This window comes from Culex quinquefasciatus, chromosome 1 (genome assembly GCF_015732765.1).
Source record: "Culex quinquefasciatus strain JHB chromosome 1, VPISU_Cqui_1.0_pri_paternal, whole genome shotgun sequence".
NCBI classification, from domain to species: Eukaryota; Metazoa; Arthropoda; class Insecta; order Diptera; family Culicidae; genus Culex; species Culex quinquefasciatus.
The window spans coordinates 17373159-17395754 of NC_051861.1; the positions used below are offsets into that span (position 1 = coordinate 17373159).

The 22596-nt window shown below is 42.7% G+C and overlaps 1 protein-coding gene across 3 annotated transcripts; it reads left to right on the forward strand.

Annotated features, from left to right (window-relative positions):
• The first annotated feature begins 587 nt into the window (after window positions 1-587).
• On the forward strand, window positions 588-22184 carry LOC119768841. 3 transcript variants are annotated; one of them, XM_038260261.1, is made up of 4 exons: window positions 588-905; window positions 14710-14896; window positions 20076-20180; window positions 20461-22184. In XM_038260261.1, exons 1-4 carry the CDS (start codon window positions 897-899, stop codon window positions 20505-20507), a joined length of 348 nt encoding a protein of 115 aa, XP_038116189.1. In that variant the 5' UTR covers window positions 588-896; the 3' UTR covers window positions 20508-22184. The 3 variants fall into 3 exon arrangements, with proteins under 3 accessions (XP_038116189.1, XP_038116201.1, XP_038116194.1); XM_038260273.1 differs by having other exon boundaries at window positions 589-905; window positions 21367-22184; XM_038260266.1 differs by having other exon boundaries at window positions 590-905; window positions 21634-22184.
• Window positions 22185-22596: the final 412 nt, after the last annotated feature.

The following is a 22596-nucleotide window of genomic DNA, read 5'->3' on the forward strand; positions in this document are numbered from 1 at the left end:
TGATAGAAACTTGCTTGCTCACTTCTTATTGAGCTATTTATCACTCGATTTCAGTTGAAAACGCTTTTAATTAGCTTTAATTCAATGTCAAAGTTCTGTACTGCCAACATTAGAGGCACGCTGGAATTAGATGCTGTTCCCCTATTTTAACTGCTTAACTGCCTTACAAATAGGTATTTTGGAATGCAAAACAAATTCAATTTTATACTGTCAGCAGAGAGTTATTTCTGTATTGTCAAAAACTAATTTGGATAGAAATGTGCTGAAATCTTAAACCAAAAAAAAAACTTAGATTCCAACAAGAACAATCTTACGGAAGTGCTATATTTGATCAGAATGATTAATCAAATTTCAGTTTAGGACCAGAAAAAAACCCAACAACAAACAAACAAAACCCGTTTGAACACCGCTGATCGGCACCCCGATGAGAGCGCGTTCCGTTCTCTCCCGCTCTCACGTGGGAGCATCCACCGATCGTCACAGCGCACTCGATCGCCAATTTCCTGATCTTCTCTCAGCTCAGCTGTTTTTCGCGCTCGCCACACGCGCACGCCCGCAGCCTACTATCTGACCGGGCGCCCGATTTTAGTAGCTTGGCGGGCTCTCGATCGTGCAGGTTTCATATATAAAATCGGGCTCCCCGAACCGAGCGTAACTCATTTAGTGCCCAGTGCTCGAATCGTCCAGAACGAACCCTACGGATTTCCGTGAATTTCATCTCTTCGTGTTTTCGCTTGCTCGTGTGTGGGAGTGTTTTTGGATGTGTGCGTGGTGATCCTGTTACTGTCATCGCCCCCTCCTGCTCCCCTGGATCCTTAACGAGTGCAGTGCTGCCAGCTTAGCCGATCAGTTTTCCAGAAGTGTTTTGAGTGTGAAACAAAGAAGAACCAGCCAAAATGAAAGCTGTAAGTTTTGTTCATAATTTTTGTCAGTAACAAGTGAAGAGATTTGTTGTGTCGAAGATAAAAACGGACAATAATTTACGGTCGTTAACTGAACGAAAGTGTGAAAGTGCTGCCAAAGGTTAAAAAAATGGACGATGGATTATGGAACCAACGGAAAAACTCACCCACGCATTAATTTGATTTGAACTGTTGATTTGGAAGGAGGCTTTAATTGGTCGCCATTGGTGAATGGATTTATTCGAGAGGCGTGGATGGTGGAAAATTATTTGAGGAAAATATGAAAATGCACGACAACCGTGCGGGTGAGCGGGAAACGATGCAGATATGGAATTTTTAATCAAAATAATGTGAGCTGGTTAAAAGCCAACAAAGGGGCTGTGTTATGCTGGGACTAGAGTGGTTCAAACTGCTCGTTACATGCCATTGCGGCCATTTATCTTTGTGTAGATTTAAAGGGACTGCACACAGCAAAGATAAATTTGTCGAAGTGCAGGATAAAATTGTCTGAAACTGGTAAATTACGGTAAAATCAATTATGCAGCTTCTCACCACCACAAAAATGCAAATTTGGAAAGAGACCATCCATAAACCACGTGGACACCTTAGGGGGGGGGGGGGTATGGCGATTGTCCACGGTCCATACAAAAAAGATTTTTTTTGTATGGACAATTGTCCACGAAGGGGGGGGGGGGTTGAGATTTCCAAAAAAGTGTCCACGTGGTTTATGGATGGTCCCAAACTGTCGTCACTACATACCCCGGTGACGAGATCGGAGCAAGGGCGTCTGTAGGAAGTGTCCATGCACTCGCTAAAAATTTTTAAATCATTAAAATTGTTTTCCAATAGATTACACTTTTATAATTTGTATGTAGGTTTACATGAAAGATTTTCTGGCATAATCAAGTCATTTAAATTTTAATTGTATCTTGATGACAGTGTTTTTTTTAAAATGGTCGTTAACCATTAACTGCTTTGGAAAAGACTGCATATAAAAAAGCGACGAACCCACTTTCTTATGATCTGCAAAAAAAGATTTATTTATTGACCAATGATTGTCGTGTAAAAGTCTCATTCAAATCTATTAATCGAGATAACACAACGCAATTTAACGATACGTTAAACAGTTCCGATCATAAATAAGGTATCGTGAATAATAAAAAAATGCAAATTTTCGATCCTCTTCCCAATGCAGCACTTCGCAAAGCACTCTCGTAACCCACTCACTGGTCATCGTGCAGCCATAAATTATTATCAGTGCAGCCAGCCATCCGGTCGGGCTTTCGCTCTCGTACCCACAGAAGAAGAAAAAGAGCTCAACCTGTTCCTTTTTACCGACTTGCTTCCTCTACTATTGATGGCGGAGGCAGCGATTCACTTTTCTCCGCGCGATTTGTTGTTGAAACGCATTTGGAAGGGGCTTAAAACTGCTTTGCCCGTGCAGCAAAAGTAGCTTAAATTCAAAATTGATTAATTTTGTTTCAGCGTGTAAGCGTTTGAGTCATTGAACTGAGAAAAAGTTGCATCTCTTGAATCCATTCTCAAATATTAGAAATGTATTTTTTCGTTTTTTGTTTTCGTACCCATCTTTCAGTTGTGGATGCGCAGAGCGCAACGTGTGTTTGGCAACCGGTTTTTCTGCTCCGTGGAACCCGTAATTTGCTCACGTTTGAGAGGAAAGTGAGTGGAAAATTGCGTGGACAAATGTCCACGGCACTTTTCTTCGACTAGACTTTGTAGGAAAATTACGACGTTTGTGCGAAACTGCTGCTGGTCTGGTGACCACTAGCTTGAGAGCGTAATTTATTGCTTTCGGTAATTTCGGTTTAAAGTGCAAACCTTTATACGTTGTGATAATCATTTTAGTTATGGTTGGTTATGACAATGGTTTGAATTTCCTTATTCGTTTCAGTTAGAATTTAAATACCAAGATATTCAAGATTTTACATCATTACACGCTAATTTAAGGTGATTAAAATAAGAAAGGAATTTAAATTACATGCATTAAATAGGTTTACTTAATAAAAATTATTTTGAACTTTCAATTTTACAAAAAAAAAACGCAACATATTTTCGATCAAAAACCTATTGAAAACCACCATCATAGCAGGTGGCAGAAAAGCTGCCATGGGAACGCGTGCCAATACCCGGCCGTGTATGCAAATGTTTTCTGATTACGTATCGTACGTCGGTGAGACTGACCGATTTCTGGTCGATTGTTACCGGCTTGGTCTGCGCGAAGTGCAGCATCCGCCGGTGCCGTGCAGCACACCCAGGTGATATAATTGCCACCTCAGAGCATGTTGCTTGGTCCGACAACAGAGTTGTGAGCAATTTCTTGCTGTAGATAAAGGTACTTTAAATTTTTATCGACCAGCTTTGACGGACGGCGATTCAGTAACTGGTGGATTAAAATATTACGCATTGAAAATTAAAATTTAATAATTGAAAACTTATGTAAAACTTCTTAAACGCGGATGCGCTGCCATCTCAAACGTCAATTTTAACAAGAACCAACTTATTAGTGACGGTGAATCACATTCTGTCATGAACACCCAGGTGTCACAAATCAAATCAGTTCCGTTTCCAGCTGTCATGGTTGCGGTGCCGTTCAACCGTGATAAATATTTACATTTCAATTCGATTCCCATTTGCGTCAGGAAGCCGCCACAAAATGAATTTTTATGAGCCGTTGCAGCAGGCGTTGAAAGCAATTGACCAGTCTGCTGCTAAGTAACCGTTAATTGGTCAATTGTCACCTGTTGCCCAATGTGGCGACTGGTCAGAATCTGTCAAGTCACGATGTAATTTACCATAAGTGGAGCTTGTTTACATAAAATTAGACGTTAGCTCTGACCGCCCTTGCCATCCCATTCTCGAAGGTGAGCCAATTTTCGTCCAGTAAAATCCGTTTTCACGCCATTTTCGAATTAACTGTCAATGTCAATGTCACCGCGGCTGCGGCAGAGCCTACTGTAACGACGCGATTAATTCTGGCGGCGCTCGTCGTTAATGCTTCTGTTTTTTGGCTTCGAACTCCGACTAGCAGAAAACACCGGTGGTGACTTTAATTAAACCACAAAAACGACCCGCGGCCTCGAACTTGACGCTGTCCGCGGCGCTTGAGCCGTTTGCGTCAGGGTCGCACCGAAGCGTAGTGCGCCGGACAAAGAAGTCCATTTGCACGCAATACTCGGTGGTAGCCGAAGCCACCTGGTGGCATGAGGAGGAGGTTACTCTAATTGATACCACGCGGCGTAAAGGGATCCAGAGGTCAACGAGCCAGACCGACCGACGCTGGCGTTGCGTAGATCGAAAACGGGTTTTCCGTGCGCGGCTCTTCCGACCCCGCTGCAATTATTATTTCACTTTCCATAACTGCAAGTAACGAAGAGCCAAGATGGCTATAGGTGCCCACGAAGGAACGCATAAATTTGCGTTTTTACTTGCGTTCTAGTTTGCGTTTCGGATGCGCGCCGCGAAAACTTTCGTAAAAAATCGGACGAAACTCTTACCTATTTCCCACCATCTTGATCAACTTAAAGTTTGGTGACGACTTCAAATGCAGTGAGGAGAGCTCCGCGGTCACCTCCCGCTTCCACGCACCGAGAGCCGTGCACGATCGCCTGCTGAACCGGTCAATCAGCCGGCGTGCGTACCGATAGCCGGAGACTGGCAAAAAGTAAGATATCTAACGCAGCGGTATGGCTGGACTGCGAATGGTTGCCATTCATTCGAAAGGGACCTCGACTTTGGCACCTTATTCGGAGGCTGCGGCAGAGAACTTGACATCCGCGCACGGCGTGACAGCTGACATTAATGCGGATTGAATGGGTGTGCGTGCGGTCAGTGACTTTTGCGAGATTCTTTGGTGATCCGGTTGGAGAATTTGCGGGTTTGGGATTTTTGTCAGCTGCAATCATAGTCTTCATACAGATAAGCATTGACATTTATTTAACGTGTAGTTTGACAGCTGACTGTTCGCTTACTGACACACCCCTTTTTAGCAACTTAGATGAACGTTTATCAGTTGTAAACATTTTCGTTCAACACGATTCTCCTTGTAAACATGAATGCAATCTGAATCTTTGTTATGTTCAATACTGCCTTAGAACAATGAAACCTTTTGATCGTCCGTTCAACTCAACACAAATAACTAATGACTTCCCCAACCGTACAATTATTTGAACTGCTGACGCATGCACTCAACGAGCAAGTCCCGTTACCTGCACCGAGCGGCGACATCTACATAGATCCCAATCTTAATGAGCGCCATCTATGGGTGCCAAGCGATCGCGAATCTTCTTCCTGGATCATCGGCGCTGACCCGGCCTGGTGACTGATGCCTAAAGGGAACCTCTAACGGTACAACGTGGGAACTTCGCGGCTACTTTGAATACCGAAACGAGTAGAACGCGATCGCACTCGTTGGTAACCATGGCAATTAGACCCCCTGGCGGTTGCCAGGGCAGCACGGTACGTCACTCGCGGTTCAAAACTGTATCAAGGCTACCCAGATGTGTGTTGTTGTGTGTTCTGTTGCCGAGTCCGTAAGTTACTACCGCAAGTCAACTCACTTGCATTGAGAACGTCACCGCGGTTGTGGTGGAACATTCCGACCGCGGTGGAGGAAGTAAGCGCGACGGTTCAACGGCATAGCGGCTGTGTAGATCCGCTGAACTTGTCGTGTAGGAACTGAATTAATTGGATTTTTTTCGCGCGCTCTCTGCGCTCACAGCTGTCAACAATGTTGGTGGGTTGTGCGTGAAGAAAAACACTGTTTGCGGAACGACTGCGATGTTTGTTGATGGCATCAACTTGATGCTGTGGAATGTAAACAAACGTGGGCGTGGGATCACACGAATTTGAGACAGGTCAGGGATGATCAAAAATTTGATGATCCGTGAACATCTGGCAACAAAGAAATCTGTCACTTTGATGCACGATGATTGAAAATTACTCTTTTATAAAATTGAGTAAAATATTTCATGAAAGGTTGAATGAAGTCTCTTTAAATCTCCCAGTTACAACAATGTGACACTTCACATCATTACGCCGTCCACACATCAACCGTGTGACAGACGAGGCATTCCACTACTGTGACAGCTGGTTGACAGTCACCGGCTGGATGGTCAACTGTGCTCGTGACAGACTGGAATTTGCATCATTAGGTTGTGCTAATAGCTCGGAGTCGCTCGGTACCGAGATTGATCGTGCAGATAGTGTGTACGTACATCGATCGTGCGGCGTTTCGCCGCTGTGACAGTTAACCGTGCGTACTGGGTAGCCCCCTGAATTACGCGGCAACCCCCGTGGCTGATTAATTTCGTATGCAATTTGTACGGTTTGGGAGGCATGACTCGAGCCGGTTAGCAGCTGTTTAGTGGAATTGGAGGAGTAATTTGATGATGTTTGCACCTAATTTTGGTAAGAATTTGGCAAACGTGTAAGTGTCACTTGTGCACGCTTCTTTGGTTTTAAAAAGGGCAAGATTGAATGTGCCCAGTCACGAAATATTCTAGCAGAGCTGGTTATGTCAGAATCCTGCTAGAACGGTAGAACATTTCTGCTAGAATGCTGTAAGAATATCCAACTCTGTAAGAACTCTGCTAGAATCCTGCTAGAACGTCCTGACTGGGTGTATCTGTCATACGTTAGCCATATTTAGGGTTATTTTGTCTTATGAACATTAGGCAGTGTTGCCAAATATTCAGAACTCACACATTGTTCATCAATTGTCAAATTACCCTCGTTAAACGTCAGTACGGACGCTGGCAGGCCCACAATTATAGCGCGTGTAAATGCTTCGCGTGCCGCTGGGAGGTGAGAAATAACAGCTGATGAAATGCTGTAAACTGCCTGCCCGGTGTGATCGAACGGAGCTGCCTGTCGGGTTAGGTGATAATTGAGACTTTTCAGGCTGGAAACATTGTTCGAATGAGTAATGATCCGGAAGAAGACGCCTAACGATACCGTTGGTTAAGTTCTTACAGTGTAACTATATCAAAACCACAGAATGTGATCCATGACGAAACTGTCTCGATTGGTTCTTTAAAAACAAGACATATTTCATTTAGACGCCTTGATTAATCGGAGCGCAAAAGCGTGTGGTGGACACATGCAATGACTCTAAACCACAAGGTGGCGTGGTGGATTAACTACCAAACTGTCATTGAGCGCTGCGTCGGCGCTGTCGTTGAAGCCCATGAAGCAGTTAATTGTAATAATAAACAAACACTGTTCGTTCGGCTACTCAACGTGTGGCTGCAAACAGGTGTTCTCCAAGCCCCTCCTCCCTCCCCCCTTCCGAGTTAGCAGAATCCGCCCCCGTTGGCCATTTAAACCGTAAGGCTGCTCACCATCGGCGACGGCGGCCATTTTTACTGGGTCAAGTTTGTCGCGCGCGTTTCCACTTATCATCGCGCGCAGTACGCTGCCGATCAGCTGCCAACACTGGATGATGAAAAACTTCCACGTTTTTTGCACCGTAAACTGCAATCAGTCAGTTCTCGGGTTGATCTGGTGGGGATGTCAGCACGGTCACTTCGTGTGTCAGTGGTCAGTGTCGCGGCGCGACCTCGTTGTTTGTGGAAAAGCAAATTTAATGATTAATTCAGCATGTGTGCCTAAACGTGCATTTTTGACAACCTCAGCTGTCATTCTGACGTACAGATCCAGATGCAATCGCAATATTGCATAATTTAAACGCTACCCGTTGGTAATCTTTTCACCTTTACCTGGTAACACGGTAACCCAGCATGGGTTACCGTGGGGTTTAAGCGGTGGCTTAACCCCTGCTGGAAGTTGTATTATTTCTGCTATTATTTACCCAAACATTAATTGGTTCTGCCTGGGTTAAGGTTATGTTTTTTCTCGTTTTTCAGAAGATATGATCAACGTGCAAATTGTTTAGTTTGTTTTACGATCGTTTATTTGGCGTAAAACAGCATAGTTTTCGCGCATTGTTTAAGCTGCGTGGGGGTGGAATGGAGTGTGCGAACGACGAAAAATTATGGTCGTTGAGACGTTTCAAGTTGATTGTTAAGGTCACCGCGAGTAATTATGGTGTCTGGGTAGTGGCGCAGACAGATTTGATTTGTAGATGTTTAGTTGTCATAGTTGAAGCACTTTGTAGATATGTAATATTATTTTTATGTTGCTTGCAAAATTGAGTCGTGCAGATATCATACGTCATACATGCCTTATGTATGATGTATAAATCAACATAAGGCTTGCTAGTTTCAGAGCAAAAACTATAATTTATCTAAAAAAATGAATAAAACCCCGTCACAGTGTCCTGATGCAAGCAAAGATCGAGCTCGAGCTGTCACTGTCCCTGCGAAATATGTTAACTGTCATCGAGTTGAAAACCTTAAAACACCAGCTAAAAAAACGCATGATAAACATCTTTTGCGAGAAAGAAAAAGCAGATTCTGATGCAAGCAATCCAACTTCTGTGGCACTCAGAGGTATGGATTTCTACCTAGGGTACTCGCGATTGAGTCTGTAGTGGTGCGGATATACAGGATACAGTGAATGTGTTAGTTAATTGTTGACTGAAAAGCCTTACGAGGTTTACACGAAAAAATATTTTTATTTGGCAACACTGTCGTTAAATTAAACTTTTATATCTGCTTATAGTAATATCCACCTAAATATTTTAAATTAAATATTTATTCATAAAAACCTTATTTACAGTTCATAATCTTTTATTGATCTGATTCTGTTTCCCGTTCGTCGACCATGAAGTCATGATTTCTTTAAAAAAACTCATGCTAACAAAAGGCGCTTAGCGCCTTGCGCCATCAAAGTCGATTTCAACACAAAACAATCGCGACTTGTCAGAATTAATGTTTTGCTCTTCTGTCGATCATCGTCGTCAGGTGGACGTGCTCAACCATCAGCATCGTCGTGAAGCAATCTGCATAATCGCCTTCAATTAATTGAACCCTAATGGCGCGCGTGTTGATCACTTTCATCTTGACGCGCGCGATCATGATTGACAACGCGATCATTATGACCCTGTTTGAAAAATGTCGCACGTCGTACGAGTTGTCGCACGCTTTTGATTTTACCGTTTCGATATCGATTGGTCGAAAGTACGACAAACGGACGCCAAACGCTCGACATGCATGACATCTTTTTTCGCATCAATTTTGAAAAAATACAAAATCAAATAGGAGCAAAACAAAGTAAGTTTGTTTGAGTAGTTAGTTGATTTCTATTTTAATTCAAGAGCATTGGGCACTGTTCTTTGTTTATTTTTCAGATGCCATACGCCGAGTACCGGTCCAGCAGTGGAAACATGGTTCGATGCTAGGCATGGCACCGATCTTGTCATTGTAAATACTAGCAATCACATTTATCATCCGGTCAGTGCCATTAGTCCACGTCATCCGATTACGGCCGGAATGAGCAAGGGATCTAATCAAAGTTTCTGCTGTTCCAGATTTCGGTGGGTGGATTAGAAGGCGGACGGAAAATGTAATGAACCCGGCGGGCTATGCCGGAAAATGGAGGGCAAGTAACCGGTCAGCGATCGTGGAAGCAATCCTCCTTGCAGAAGAGAATGAAACGTCAAGTAATAAAAAGGTAGAGGAGGACGAAAAAACTCCCGGCAGCGATCCTGATCCGCCAAAAATTGTTATCAATGGAACTGGTGAGTAGTGTTTTTTGGCGGAGTTGTGCCAGGAGTGATTTGGATGACGAAATTTCAAGAATTCTGAACATCCAATATGTCATAAATCAAAAATTCTTTAATTTCTAAAATGCTACAGTTATAAGATTGTACAATCCTCAAATTCTTCACATTCTAAAATTTTAACATTGTCAAGTTCTAAAAGTTTAAAATTAAAAATAAGTAATATTAACATTTTAATGTTTATAAAACAATCTTAAATTATTCAAATCCTACATTCTAAAATTCTAATATTCCAAAATTCTAAAATTCTAAAATTCTAAAATTCTAAAATTCTAAAATTCTAAAATTCTAAAATTCTAAAATTCTAAAATTCTAAAATTCTAAAACTCTAAAATTCTAAAATTCTAAAAATCTAAAATTCTAAAATTCTCTTAAAATCTAATGGTACAAAATAATTGCTAATATTCTAAATTTCAATAAAATCTTTTTTTTAATTCTTCGAGTTCTAATATACTATAGAAGTTTTAAAATGTTTGAAAGTGTAAATATTTTGAAGGTTCTTTTTTTAAATTTAACATTCTAAAATTTTTAAATTTTCTAATCCTTAATATCTTTTTAAGTCTATAATTCTATAAAATAAAATACATGGCCACTACTCTAAATATATATAACACATAATAGGTATCTTAAAATTCTAAAATTCTTGATTCGTTCCAGAGTGCTTTTTGCTGGACGTGGACCAGCAAGTAGAGAAGGACAATGAAATTGCGTTGGTGGTGTTGAACTTCTAGCGGAATGGCAAAAGCGCCATTATCAAGAACTCATTCTTCTTCCTGGAGATACTTTCGGTCGAGAATATCCTCCAGGTGAAGGCGATGGAGGGGGACAAATTACAGCACTCGAACATTGGCAGGGTAGACAAACAGAACCCTTCCCACAGCGGTTGGCCATCGTCGAACCAAACGAAGTCGGTTTGTATTTCCTTCTTTTAACAGACCTAGGAAAGTCCAGCGGAACCGAAGGCAACCGGATTAGCCGCCATTGAGCGAAATTAGGAAAACTGTGGCTGCAGTGATAGTGAATAATTCAAAACAATGTGCCAGACTAGTGCAAACTATTAAAAATGAATAAAAATAATCCAAAAGTTCAACAAAGTGAATTTTATTTTAAAAATAACCTCAAAATTCCGAAATGACAGCACACGACAAAGGTACGACATCCTAAATAACAAAACCGTGCGACATCCGTCGAATGTCGTACGACAATGTCGAGCGATTTCGATTATCGATCGTACGACAAATACGACATTTTGGTGCAAAAACGTCTGACATTCGTGCGAAAGTCGCGCGACATTGTCGTGCGACGTCGTACGATTGCACGGACGACAAACGACGGACGTCCGACGGACTTTTCAGTCAGGGGATGAACAACGTGAAGCGCGCGCGCTCTGACGGGATATTGCATCAAGAACGGGCATGAGCAAACGAAGAGGCCTACTTGGATAGAGCGAGCCGCCGAGACACCCCGGGCAGAACTTGATCGACTGAGAACGTGACGGATTTCCGATGGAGACCATCGCGTTGGGACATCGTCCGCGACCACCTTGACGTCTAGATGTCGATCTTGATGTTAGCGACTGGGTGGAGTCATTTGAATTCGATGACTTGGCAACACTGGTAGACACCCGCGCATCGTGTCGCTAAAGACATTGGGCGCTTATGCAACAAGTTCTCGGATTAACGATCATCCGCTGCCCTTCGCCGGTGACAGAGCTAAGGCGACGACGGAACGGTTCAAAATTCGCCAAAACGCGCGCGCCGTTAATTTGGCGAAACAAACGACTTTTGTTTTGCTACCGCCGTCTACAATGATCCGCTTTCTGGCGCGTTTTTCGCCAATAATCGTACACCGGGTAATAGAATCATGCGCCGTTGCTCAATGGCCAACGGCGGTTTTCCTTCTACTCCTTCACCGGGCTTGTGCCCAGCGCCAAAGAAAGAGCCTTCATTAATCCTCTCGGTGTACGGGCATAGAACGGCGCCATTAATCGAGTGCACCCAAGCATGCCTTGAGTGTACTAATTTGACATATGGATTGCATTAAAGGGAATATAACCCTGAGCGGTTGTAAGTTGGTTACACCGAAACCCGCAACGCCTTAACCAAACTCGTGCCTTTCCATCGTAATAGTGGTCTGAATTTTCATATTTTGCTACGTTCCGATCCCGTCCAGAATGACCCTTTCGGGTCCCGTTGGCGATGTATGGGAATGTGCCCTTTTTATTTGATCGACCTTGTAGCGCTCTGTAGCTGACGTATGGAAAACGCTACAACTTCCCAGCGCTTGCTGCGCTGCGGGAGCGGAAGGTTGGCATTTCGTAACACTATTCGTGTGAAGGAAAATTGCAAGCGATTTTAAATAAATAATTCCATCTCCCAACCACAAAACCACAAAAATGCATTTGTTTACGCTCTGCGGTTTGGCTACTTCGAAAAGTTCGTAGGAAAAATAATTAAAATTCACACTTTTTACAGTGCACAACTGATACTTTTGTGCTGCGATAATTTGTCTAGGTCTGATCGCCATCTCGATTGATTTTTAATCTGTTTATTGAGGAAAAGTGGTTTATGATTGGGCGTGCATTGGCCACCCAATCGCGCACGGAATCGAGCATAAATTTCACGGTTGTTTCCTGTTTGATTGGTTAGACCGGTTGTAAAGCCGCGTACAAAAACATACCAAAATCGAGATTAAATGTCGCCAATCAACGTTTAAAATTTATCGAACAAACGCGAAAATTGGAGGATCCTCGTTATGGGGCAGCTTTGTTTACCGAAACCGGTTCCGTTTTGACCGTTTTTGATTGTTAGACTTGGAACAGCGCTGATTGCAAACAAAGTTGGCGGCCATTGCGTAATTTTTACGCAACTGGATTAACTTAAAAATGACACTTGCTTTGTGCTACAACAAAAACGTTTGTTTTGTTTCAAAATTATTTGTGTTGAATGTTGAACAAATGTCTCCACAACAGGTGCCATAATGTAACCGGCTCTGGAAAACATGTGTTGAAAACTTTTTCGCAATTTTATCGGCTAAAAGGCTCTCTAGTCCCTGAGTAAGCCGCGGGTAATCGGCTTCCCTCTCACTAACTATTACACACAAGATCCTCTGTAATTACTCTTAGCATAAAAAAAATAATTACAAAAGCCGATTCAGTCCTAAACAGGTATCAGTACCAAAAAGGACCTGATAAAAATAATTTTATTTAAAAAGTCGAAAATTTACACACAATTTACACACTGAGAGTCACATAAGTTGGTTTGTATGCCTCAGAATCTGCGTTCTCTTTCTCACGGGAGTTGTTTGTTTTACGACAGGAGTTCGTCATTTTTGAGCTAAATGTGCTAAACCGTGTTTTCATACACTCAAAGTCAGAAGTATCCCTCAAAAGGGTACTTTCAATCCTCAAAAAGGATACTTTCTATCCTTTTTTCAAGTTCACCCGGCGTCACCCTTTTAAAAGGTAAAGGGTGACGACGGGTGAACTTGAAAAAAGGATACTTTTTACTTTGAGTGTAGCGGAAGATTTCAAAAGTTCTGAGCAGGGATGGAAAAATCGCAAAAAAATCAAATTCGCTAGCGAACTTTCTCCACCCGCGAAAGAGAGAGGAGACAAATCACGCAAAAGAAAATCGCTCCCAAAATTCTTTATGAAAATCAATTTGCTGATGATTTTTTGTGAATTTCCTTGTCAGCACTACTTAAAAGTATTTATTTCACTTTGTTTACACACATCGCCGATCTACAAAATGTGACAGGTCGTTTTTCGACGTGTGACGTTACACTTGCAAGTGTAGTAGTGAATTAGATATTCCGCCGAATAATCAAGAGGGCTTTTGTTAATTTGATTTGGTTAACCGCGGTGGATTTTCTTGAAATAATTCGAACTGTCAAAAATCCACCAAAGCATCTACCACATAGAGCTTTATGACGTTTCGCGTACGCACACTAGCGCACCATCTGATTTTGCTGGCCGGACAAAATTTAACCTCAATCTTTTTGTACGTACACGCAATACATGCGCACGTAGGAACCTCTATTGATCGCACAAAAATCTGTGGTAGAAAAGTATCCACCGGTAGATGCTTTGGTGGATTTTTGACAGTTCGAATTATTTCAAGAAAATCCACCGCGGTTAACCAAATCAAATTAACAAAAGCCCTAAGATGATGATTTTTTTAGATTCCTTTAACCGATCCTTCGTGTGCGAGAGCGGAGAGCCATGCTCCCTTCGGATTTTTTCTCTTGAAGAACGTTCAATGATTTAGTTTTGGTGATGATTATTCCATCGCTGGTTCTGAGAGTTGGACGAAAACCCTAATGTGCTGAAAATGGGTATATTTCCCCTAGTGTGATGAGTATTTTTTCATGAATGTATCCATTTTTTCAACTAGGTAACTAGTCAACCGATTCACTCTTAAATGTTAATACTTGTGAAATATTTAACAAAAAGTTTGCAAAACTGGTTTGGATCCCCTGGACTGCTGAATTTTAACAAATGCTGGCGATAATTCACAGTAAACCTTTCAGATTTTATGATTATGCTTAAGATTAGATTAAGCCTTTTTACTCCTAAATAGCAGACCAATTAAATGCAACACTTTACTTTCACAAAATCTCAGAATTCATGAGAGTCACAGTTGCTATATAACAAACAATTAGGTAGTGTTGCCAGTTTTCCAACAAACCCAAGTAGCCAAATGATTGGTTTCGAGCCCGCCAAGCTATCATTACAACAACAATCAGCTCGCGTTGAGTCAAGCCTGTCCGCCCCTAGCGGTTCTTCCCTTAACCTTGATCATGATTTTGAAGTTTTTACGGTTTTGTCTTTCCCAAGCCAAGCCTATACTTGATGCGGCTTGCTTCGACCCGCGGCAGTTTCTTGCATTGTTCACCACGGCTGGCCTACTCGGTGCACCTGAAATGTAGGCTACCATGGCTTGGCTTGCTACGATCGAACCGATTATGAAACTTCCTCTCTCGTTTTCCTCTGCCCGCGATCAGTAACAACCCGATCGGATATCGTACAGCGGGTTAACACGTGGAACTAATCGATGGTATTTATTGTTAATTTTTTTTTTTCTCTTTTTTCTTTCTGTCTTGCAGTTCGCAGTCTGCTTCGCTCTCGTCCTCTCCCTCGCCCTGGCCGCGGCACAGCGCTTCGGAAGTCCGCTGCCCGCGTTCAGCCTCAGCTCGCTCACCGGGGACTTTGGTGGGCCGACGGCGTTCGGCGGCCAGGACTTTACCTCCTCGAACAGCCTGGCCGGAGGACGCGATCCCCGACAGAACCGAGGTGAGTATATGATGTTTACGATTCGGCATACCTTAAGGTTCAGGAACCTTGGCGAAAAATGACAGTTTGATTCAAAAACAGTGTTGCCAAGACTAGACATTCAGAATTCCTCCAGTTACTCCGTTCTAGCTATCGCTCAGCGTAGATAATTTATGCTGAACTTTGCGATTTTCCACGATGACTTCGAGAGGGCAAATAAATTTACATTTTTCTCTGCATGGCATTATGACCAAGGCGCGGAATCTAGTCAGCTGACGAGATGTTAGTATACACTGCAATCTTAGTGCTTAATCTCGCAACAAGTATATGCTTGTGGTGGAGCAAGACAAATTGGAGAAGCGCTGTAAAAAAGGTGAATTCCAGCGACCTTTTGGCATATCACCAGTATGCTGATGGATGGATGGAGTGTTACTCAAGAGGAGGGCCCACTTTGCTCCAGTTGCAGGAGAGATAACTATCATGTACTACCGCCACCATCAGACGGATAACGCTTCCTGCTCTCGATCGAAAGAAGTGTACTACGGCAGCTAACTAATGGTGCTGCTGAAGGATGGATGGTCGTCGGGCTGTTGCGGCAGCGCACCCAAGAGAAAATTATCTTTTCACTTCGGTTGGGGCAAGCCTGTAATTTAGCCGGGAGGTGAACGCTACAATTTGTAGTACATAAATTTGCTCTGGCTGGAATAATTTATGGTTTTAGTAACAAGAGGTGATGAGAAAAAAGACAAATGTTGAATTTCCTGTGGTTGATTTGCTTTTTTAGAATCGGCTTCAATAAAAATTCTGGCATGCATTTTAGTTATAAATGAGTAGTTTCACTTCAGAGTGTCTTGCCAGTGCTGTCACTTTGAACCAGAGTCTCGGCCCGAAACATCAAACACAAATAAAAGCAGCGAACCGAAGATTGGCAATGACGTTTTGGAATTTTGACAGTCTGGAGCGCATGAATTACCCTATTATCGGTTTCCCGCACGGGTTTGTGTGGACCCGAATAATAACCCCCGCATGTACGCCCCTTGTGCTAAGCGTTACGCCCACCCGTAACGCATATATCCTGTCAGCGGTCAGCTGCCAGTCGATGTCAACAAACTGTGCCCCTTCCAACGTCTATCTCCGGACGAACCAGACGTGTCGGGGATTCTCTCCACGGCACCAACCCAAGTTTCCCACAATGGCGACCGTGACAGGACACCGTAAAATTTACGGTGAATACAGTTTAGCGATAGTGGAGAATCCCCGGCATGTCGTGGGAAAAAGTGAAGTGATTTGTGAAAGAACATTTACTGTGAAGCATCAAGTAAGAATGTGTCGTTCTTTTGTGTTTTGGAGGTAGGACGGGAATTGGCCAAGATTGAGGTTGAAGTTGTATGTGAATCGCATTCTTTTTTCTGGACAGTTGCCTCGAATCTTTGCCAGTGGCGTAGATTGGCCGGCGATACAGATCTTTCGGGGTTACACTTGCTCGCTGATCGGGAGATGCGCCGCGGACTGGTTAAATATTGGCAGGGATGCGCCGTTCTGCCAGCGAGCTCAATTTTCAGCCAGTGTTTTTCCTCTTGGATTTTTTTTTGTATGACCCGGTGAAAAAGAGGGAAAGACATTTTTTTTCCTTTGTCTTTTTTTTACTTTCACATGGTCGTGCCTTAAGCGGTTTGCATGTGTTAGTGAGTGCAAGCTTAAGCATTACACGTTTAACATGTTTTATATAAATTATTTATATATTTATTTCTTTTGCAAAAAAATGAGATTACCTGATTAATTTGGTCAAGCGGTTCGCCAATCATCTGGAAGCACTAGCATTGACACCAAAAATGCACCAAAATCTTAGCGCCTGGGATCAAATTTATCGAGTAACGTAACGTAAATGGCGTATTAAAAATTTTGATTCTTTTATCAGAAGGCATTTTGGAGGTGATTAAATAAGTAAGGCTATTGGAGGGATGGAGAGAGAGAGAGAGAGAGAGAGAGAGAGTGAGAGAGAGGACTATTTGCCTGGTCTTGATTGTCGTGGCAGTAACAGTTTATAGAACTGTTTATTTCTTTAACTACACGCGGAGAAGACAACAACGGCTTGTGAGCTCTCACTGAATAGGCCATCCTGGCTTGTGAACTCACTGAAAAGGTCGCAACGAGAAGACAACAACGGCTTGTGAGCTCTCACTGAATAGGCCATTCTGGCTTGTGAACTCACTGAAAAGGTCGCAACGAGAAGACAACAACGGCTTGTGAGCTCTCACTGAATAGGCCATCCTGGCTTGTGAACTCACTGAAAAGGTCGCAACGAGAAGACAACAACGGCTTGTGAGCTCACTGAATAGGCCATTCTGGCTTGTGAACTCACTGAAAAGGTCGCAACGTGAAGACAACAACGGCTTGTGAGCTCTCACTGAATAGGCCATCCTGGCTTGTGAACTCACTGAAAAGGTCGCAACGAGAAGACAACAACGGCTTGTGAGCTCACTGAATAGGCCATTCTGGCTTGTGAACTCACTGAAAAGGTCGCAACGTGAAGACAACAACGGCTTGTGAGCTCACTGAATAGGCCATCCTGGCTTGTGAACTCACTGAAAAGGTCGCAACGAGAAGACAACAACGGCTTGTGCTCTCACTGAATAGGCCATTCTGGCTTGTGAACTCACTGAAAAGGTCGCAACGTGAAGACAACAACGGCTTGTGAGCTCTCACTGAATAGGCCATCCTGGCTTGTGAACTCACTGAAAAGGTCGCAACGAGAAGACAACAACGGCTTGTGAGCTCTCACTGAATAGGCCATTCTGGCTTGTGAACTCACTGAAAAGGTCGCAACGTGAAGACAACAACGGCTTGTGAGCTCTCACTGAATAGGCCATCCTGGCTTGTGAACTCACTGAAAAGGTCGCAACGAGAAGACAACAACGGCTTGTGAGCTCTCACTGAATAGGCCATTCTGGCTTGTGAACTCACTGAAAAGGTCGCAACGAGAAGACAACAACGGCTTGTGAGCTCTCACTGTATAGGTCATTCTGGCTTGTGAACTCACTGAAAAGGCCGCAACCAGAAGACAACAACGACTTGTGAAAGGCCGAAGTCAGCCGAAGATCTGCCTCTGGAGTGCAGTTCAAGGACGCTGATGTTGACAACTGCGTGGGGTGCGCTAAGGATAAGCAAACCCGACTACCATTCCCTAAAGCGGTGTATGCACTTCGGAAGGAATCGGTCAAGAAAAAAATCAAATGGGCAGCAGCGGCAGCGAAAGCAAGCCAGAGAGGGTGAAGAAAAGCCCCAAGAAATCTCTCCTTCTCCTTTGTTCTGCTGTTCGTGAAGCTGTTTCTTGACCCCTTTCCTTCCGATCTGCATACCAGCCTTAAGAAAAGACACCGTGCCGTCAATGATCCTTGGGGTATCGTCTCTATGATCTGATCGTCTTTAAAAACCGAGAACTGATCTTAATTGGCGAAGCAGGACAAGACATCAAGACAGAGACTACGGAACCAATTGAAAACAGCAATTCGAAGCGAGTGTGTGCTTTAGTGCTTCAGGTGCGTTGCCGCATTCCGAACCGAAGGTCTGAAGACAAAAAGTCGAAGTCCGAAGCAAGTTGAATCAGGGTCATGCAGGAACCTTTTATCAGAATGACGAAATAATTACTTGTTTGAAATATAGTTAATGTTTTAACTACATGGTAAACCTATCAAAAGAAGATAGGATAAAAAAAAATGTGAGGTAAACAATATCTCTACTGTTTTTGATACGCAACACAGCATGAATGATTTAGTTTGATTGCTTTTGTGAGTTGCGCTAGTAACTTTTTTTAGGAGAGGAGGGAAGATGTGTGGACCCGAATAATAACCCCCGCATGTACGCCCCTTGTGCTAAGCGTTACGCCCACCCGTAACGCATATATCCTGTCAGCGGTCAGCTGCCAGTCGATGTCAACAAACTGTGCCCCTTCCAACGTCTATCTCCGGACGAACCAGACGTGTCGGGGATTCTCTCCACGGCACCAACCCAAGTTTCCCACAGGGTTGATTGGAAATTGTTGCACATGGCTGAAGTTGGCAATTTTGCAACTTATCTCAAATATTGCAAAATTTCAAAATTTATTCACGAATCTGTAACAAACCGGTTTGAAAACTAAAGATAAACTAAAGGCACGATGACTTGTTGCATAATATTACTTGGAATCACGATAAAAGCGGTTTAAATTGAGAAATTCAAATACATTTTTCTGTTCTACAATTTAACAAAATTTTGTGTATTATGTAAGGTTTTAAAAATAGTACACACCAGTTATGGCCTATCTACAATCACTTAGCTTAGAACATCTAAGTAAAGTAGTTACTTAGGAAAGTCTGCAACTTACGTTCGTCATACACAATCAACTTAGAAAACTTGCTGGGCTGATATACGTTGCTATGCAGTTGTTTGTTTACCTTTGATATGGAAACGTCAACTTACCGTAGATTTTGAAATTTTCCAAAATTTTTTTTTTTTTGGTAAACAAACGACGCCATATTGCCAATGTTGTCCGGTAACTCATATCAGGCCATCGCCGGGGCCCTGCTTTGAACAGATGCCCTATTTATGAAGATTTGTTTCAGAATAAGTGATTTGGAACGCTAGTTCAGGCTCTTTTATTGTCAGATATATTGAGAATTAGCATTTGGGCCATCCATAAACTACGTTGACATTTTTTTTGAAATCCAAACAAATATTTTTTGTATGGAGCGTAGACAATCGCTGACCCCCCCCCCCACCCTCTGCCTATGGTGTCCACGTCCACAACTGTCACTTTTTACACTGCGCTCACGCAGACTTAAAAAACATCGTTTGGAAGTGTGTGAACTCCGTGTGAAAGGGGCGTCAATCTAAAAAGTGACCCGTTCGTTTGACAACGGTTAGTGTCAAACCATCAGGGTTTGAGTGTACCCACATAAGAATAACTCTCTTGTCTATCAAATTAGTTTCAAGGTTGTTTGTGCTACCCGTGTACTATTTCTACTTAACAAGAAGTGTATCTTTTGCATAAATTGAGCTCTGAATAATAGGTTACAGATTGTAATTTGACCAACCAATTTGATTTGATCTTGCATGTTTTAACTTGTATACCAATAATCCACTTAAAGCTCGACCCAATACCTCATGAGGGTCACCGAAACCACTTCGGACTTGTTTTATCTCCTCGATCTCTCCATTCCAGGCCCGGTGGTGTTCCCACCGCCACCAACTGACGGTCCGATGGAGTCCAGCGGAGTGGTGGTCGGCGCTTCCGGTTACGGATTCGTGCCCCCAAACACGCCCCCAAGTAAGCCCGTCAAAGTGTCCCTAACTAACGTAGCTTTAATGCCTTCTCTGCTGTTATAATACCCTAATTTTTCTCTCTGTCTGCGTTTGATTTTTTTGTGTCTATTATCTGGTGTGATTTCTTTCCCATTTAAACCAACTGGCCCCAAAAGTTCAACCCCACTAACCCCGACGGTGGCCTGCGACTGCCACTGCCCATGACTAACCAAACAACAACAACAAAAAATCTTTAATGCATGTGTGATTTTTCCCAACCCCGACCAATTTCGGAAACCGAGCAGCCGGCGACGCGGCCACTACTAACAGCAACGACGCCGATTCCAATTAAGCATCGGTGCCGCCCCTTCCCTTCTTCCCCTCCCACGCCACGTGCCCCACGTGGGAATCGGAATCTGCATGAAAAACCCTCAACATTTTTAATTGCATGATACATGAATAGTAATTAATACCTACAACAGGGGCGACGGAGCTTTTAGCAAACAAAAAACAAAATCTGCGGAAAAGCTCGCATGGAATGTTGTAAATATGAGCGCGGTGGACAAAAGATAACAATTTACGCGAAGAACTAGAACAGCCGCTATACTAACTGGCCATCGTTCCGAACAGGCTGGCAACAATCGTGTACTACCTGCTTACATCTTAACATCATGTTTTGTTGTTGCATGAAACACTAGCTCATAAGTTGCATGAATGATACTCTCAATGTGCGGGAATTGCAATTTGTTTCTTCTATTTTTTTTTAAGTATGTAAAACTACTTAAAAAATACATCGATGTGTAACAAATTTACGATTTTGAGTACTTTCATATTAAAGTGTAAGCATACGTCATTCATACACGCTTACTGAGTATCATCGAAAAGATCAGTTGTTTTGTTTACTTTGATCCACAGAGTGTCAGCCATGTCGTACACTCCTATCCGAAATTATTTGCCAGAACTGAAATGATTCAAAAATTTCGGTTAGTAAATTTAACTGAAGTTTACTCAAATTTGTCTAAAATTTTCTTGTTTAGTATCAAATGTTACAAAAATCCCAACCTGCTTCAATTCCTGCAAATCGAGAGAAATGTGTTAAACCTAGTTTTAAGTGCCCAGTATTAACCGAGCCCCACAAAACCAAAACCCTAAGTGTAAATAATCCTATTGACACAAGCCTCCCTGTATATATTTCCTCTCGCGAATTGTAGAGTACTTCTAAGCCTTCAACCCAGTCCAACCTGCGTGGATCAAAGAGCTGGCAACACTTGCGTGTTTAGTGCGTGAATAACATCAAGGATGCGTAACCGTTACTTTACCTGTGTATTATTTTGTCCAGGAACTTGCACGTTTCTTGACCGTGTCTTACAAACTTTTAACAGCTAACACCAATAATGCGGAGCGAGTATTTGAGCAAAACTTGCAGGACCATCCTTTCTAAACCAGTGTTCCCACTTTCGTCCATTTTCTTTCCACAGATTCCTATAACTCAGTCTACAGAAATCTCAGATACTTCTAAGTCATAAATCTCTGTAGTATTTTGTTGAACACCGACCCCCCTTCGATCCCACTTCCCTTTCCGTAAATTAGAGTTAGAGTTTCCCGAAACAAGACGAAAACTGCAATATCCCACGAAATAGTTTGTAGTGTATGAACCGCGCGTGATCGAGATGAATTTGATGCCATATCAAATTTTAGAACAGCTATCCCTTTTCCCAGAATCCAATATAAAAAGAAAATTTAAAACGATTACATTTTGGCATAAATCTCTCTATCCTCCCGTTAGTTTACGAACCGTTTAGTTGTACAAAAAGAACACCAAGAGTATTTAAGTGCTAGGCGCTGTACAAATCGAAACCTTGAAGCAACGATTCGCAAAAAAGCCACACAAAAAATATCACTGGATTGTAAAGTGAGCCGACCGTGTAGCAATTAGGTTTTAATTATTGTGTTTTTTAATTTAATAAATTATTTTTTAATTCCCGTCGTGAGGCGCGACGCCGCCGAGAAAAGAAGGAAAACACAAGAACGAAACTGGTTTTATTGTCAATCCCACCCCATTCCTTCCCGACGAATTACAACAAGCTTGAGATTAATGATCGTAGGCGCGTGCGCTGCTGTAAATAGTGTGTGAATTGGTTAAGAGTTTTTATTTCTTATTTTGGGCGAGAGGTTATACTACTCCTTAATTGACTGGTTTGCTGTTTATTGACACTGACACACGCTAACAGATAACTGACATTATTTAACTGTATATTGACAGCGTTTTCAAAACATCAAGCAATTTGAAAATCAAGTTTCCCAGGTCACCCTTCCAAATAACAGTGCATTGGCATTTTGACAGCTGCACGTTTCACGTATCTTCCGTTAGGAGGCGCGCCGCTCGCCGTTTTCAAGGCCATTCTGGCGCGTGTTTCGCAAGGTGCGAATTCTGCCGGCCA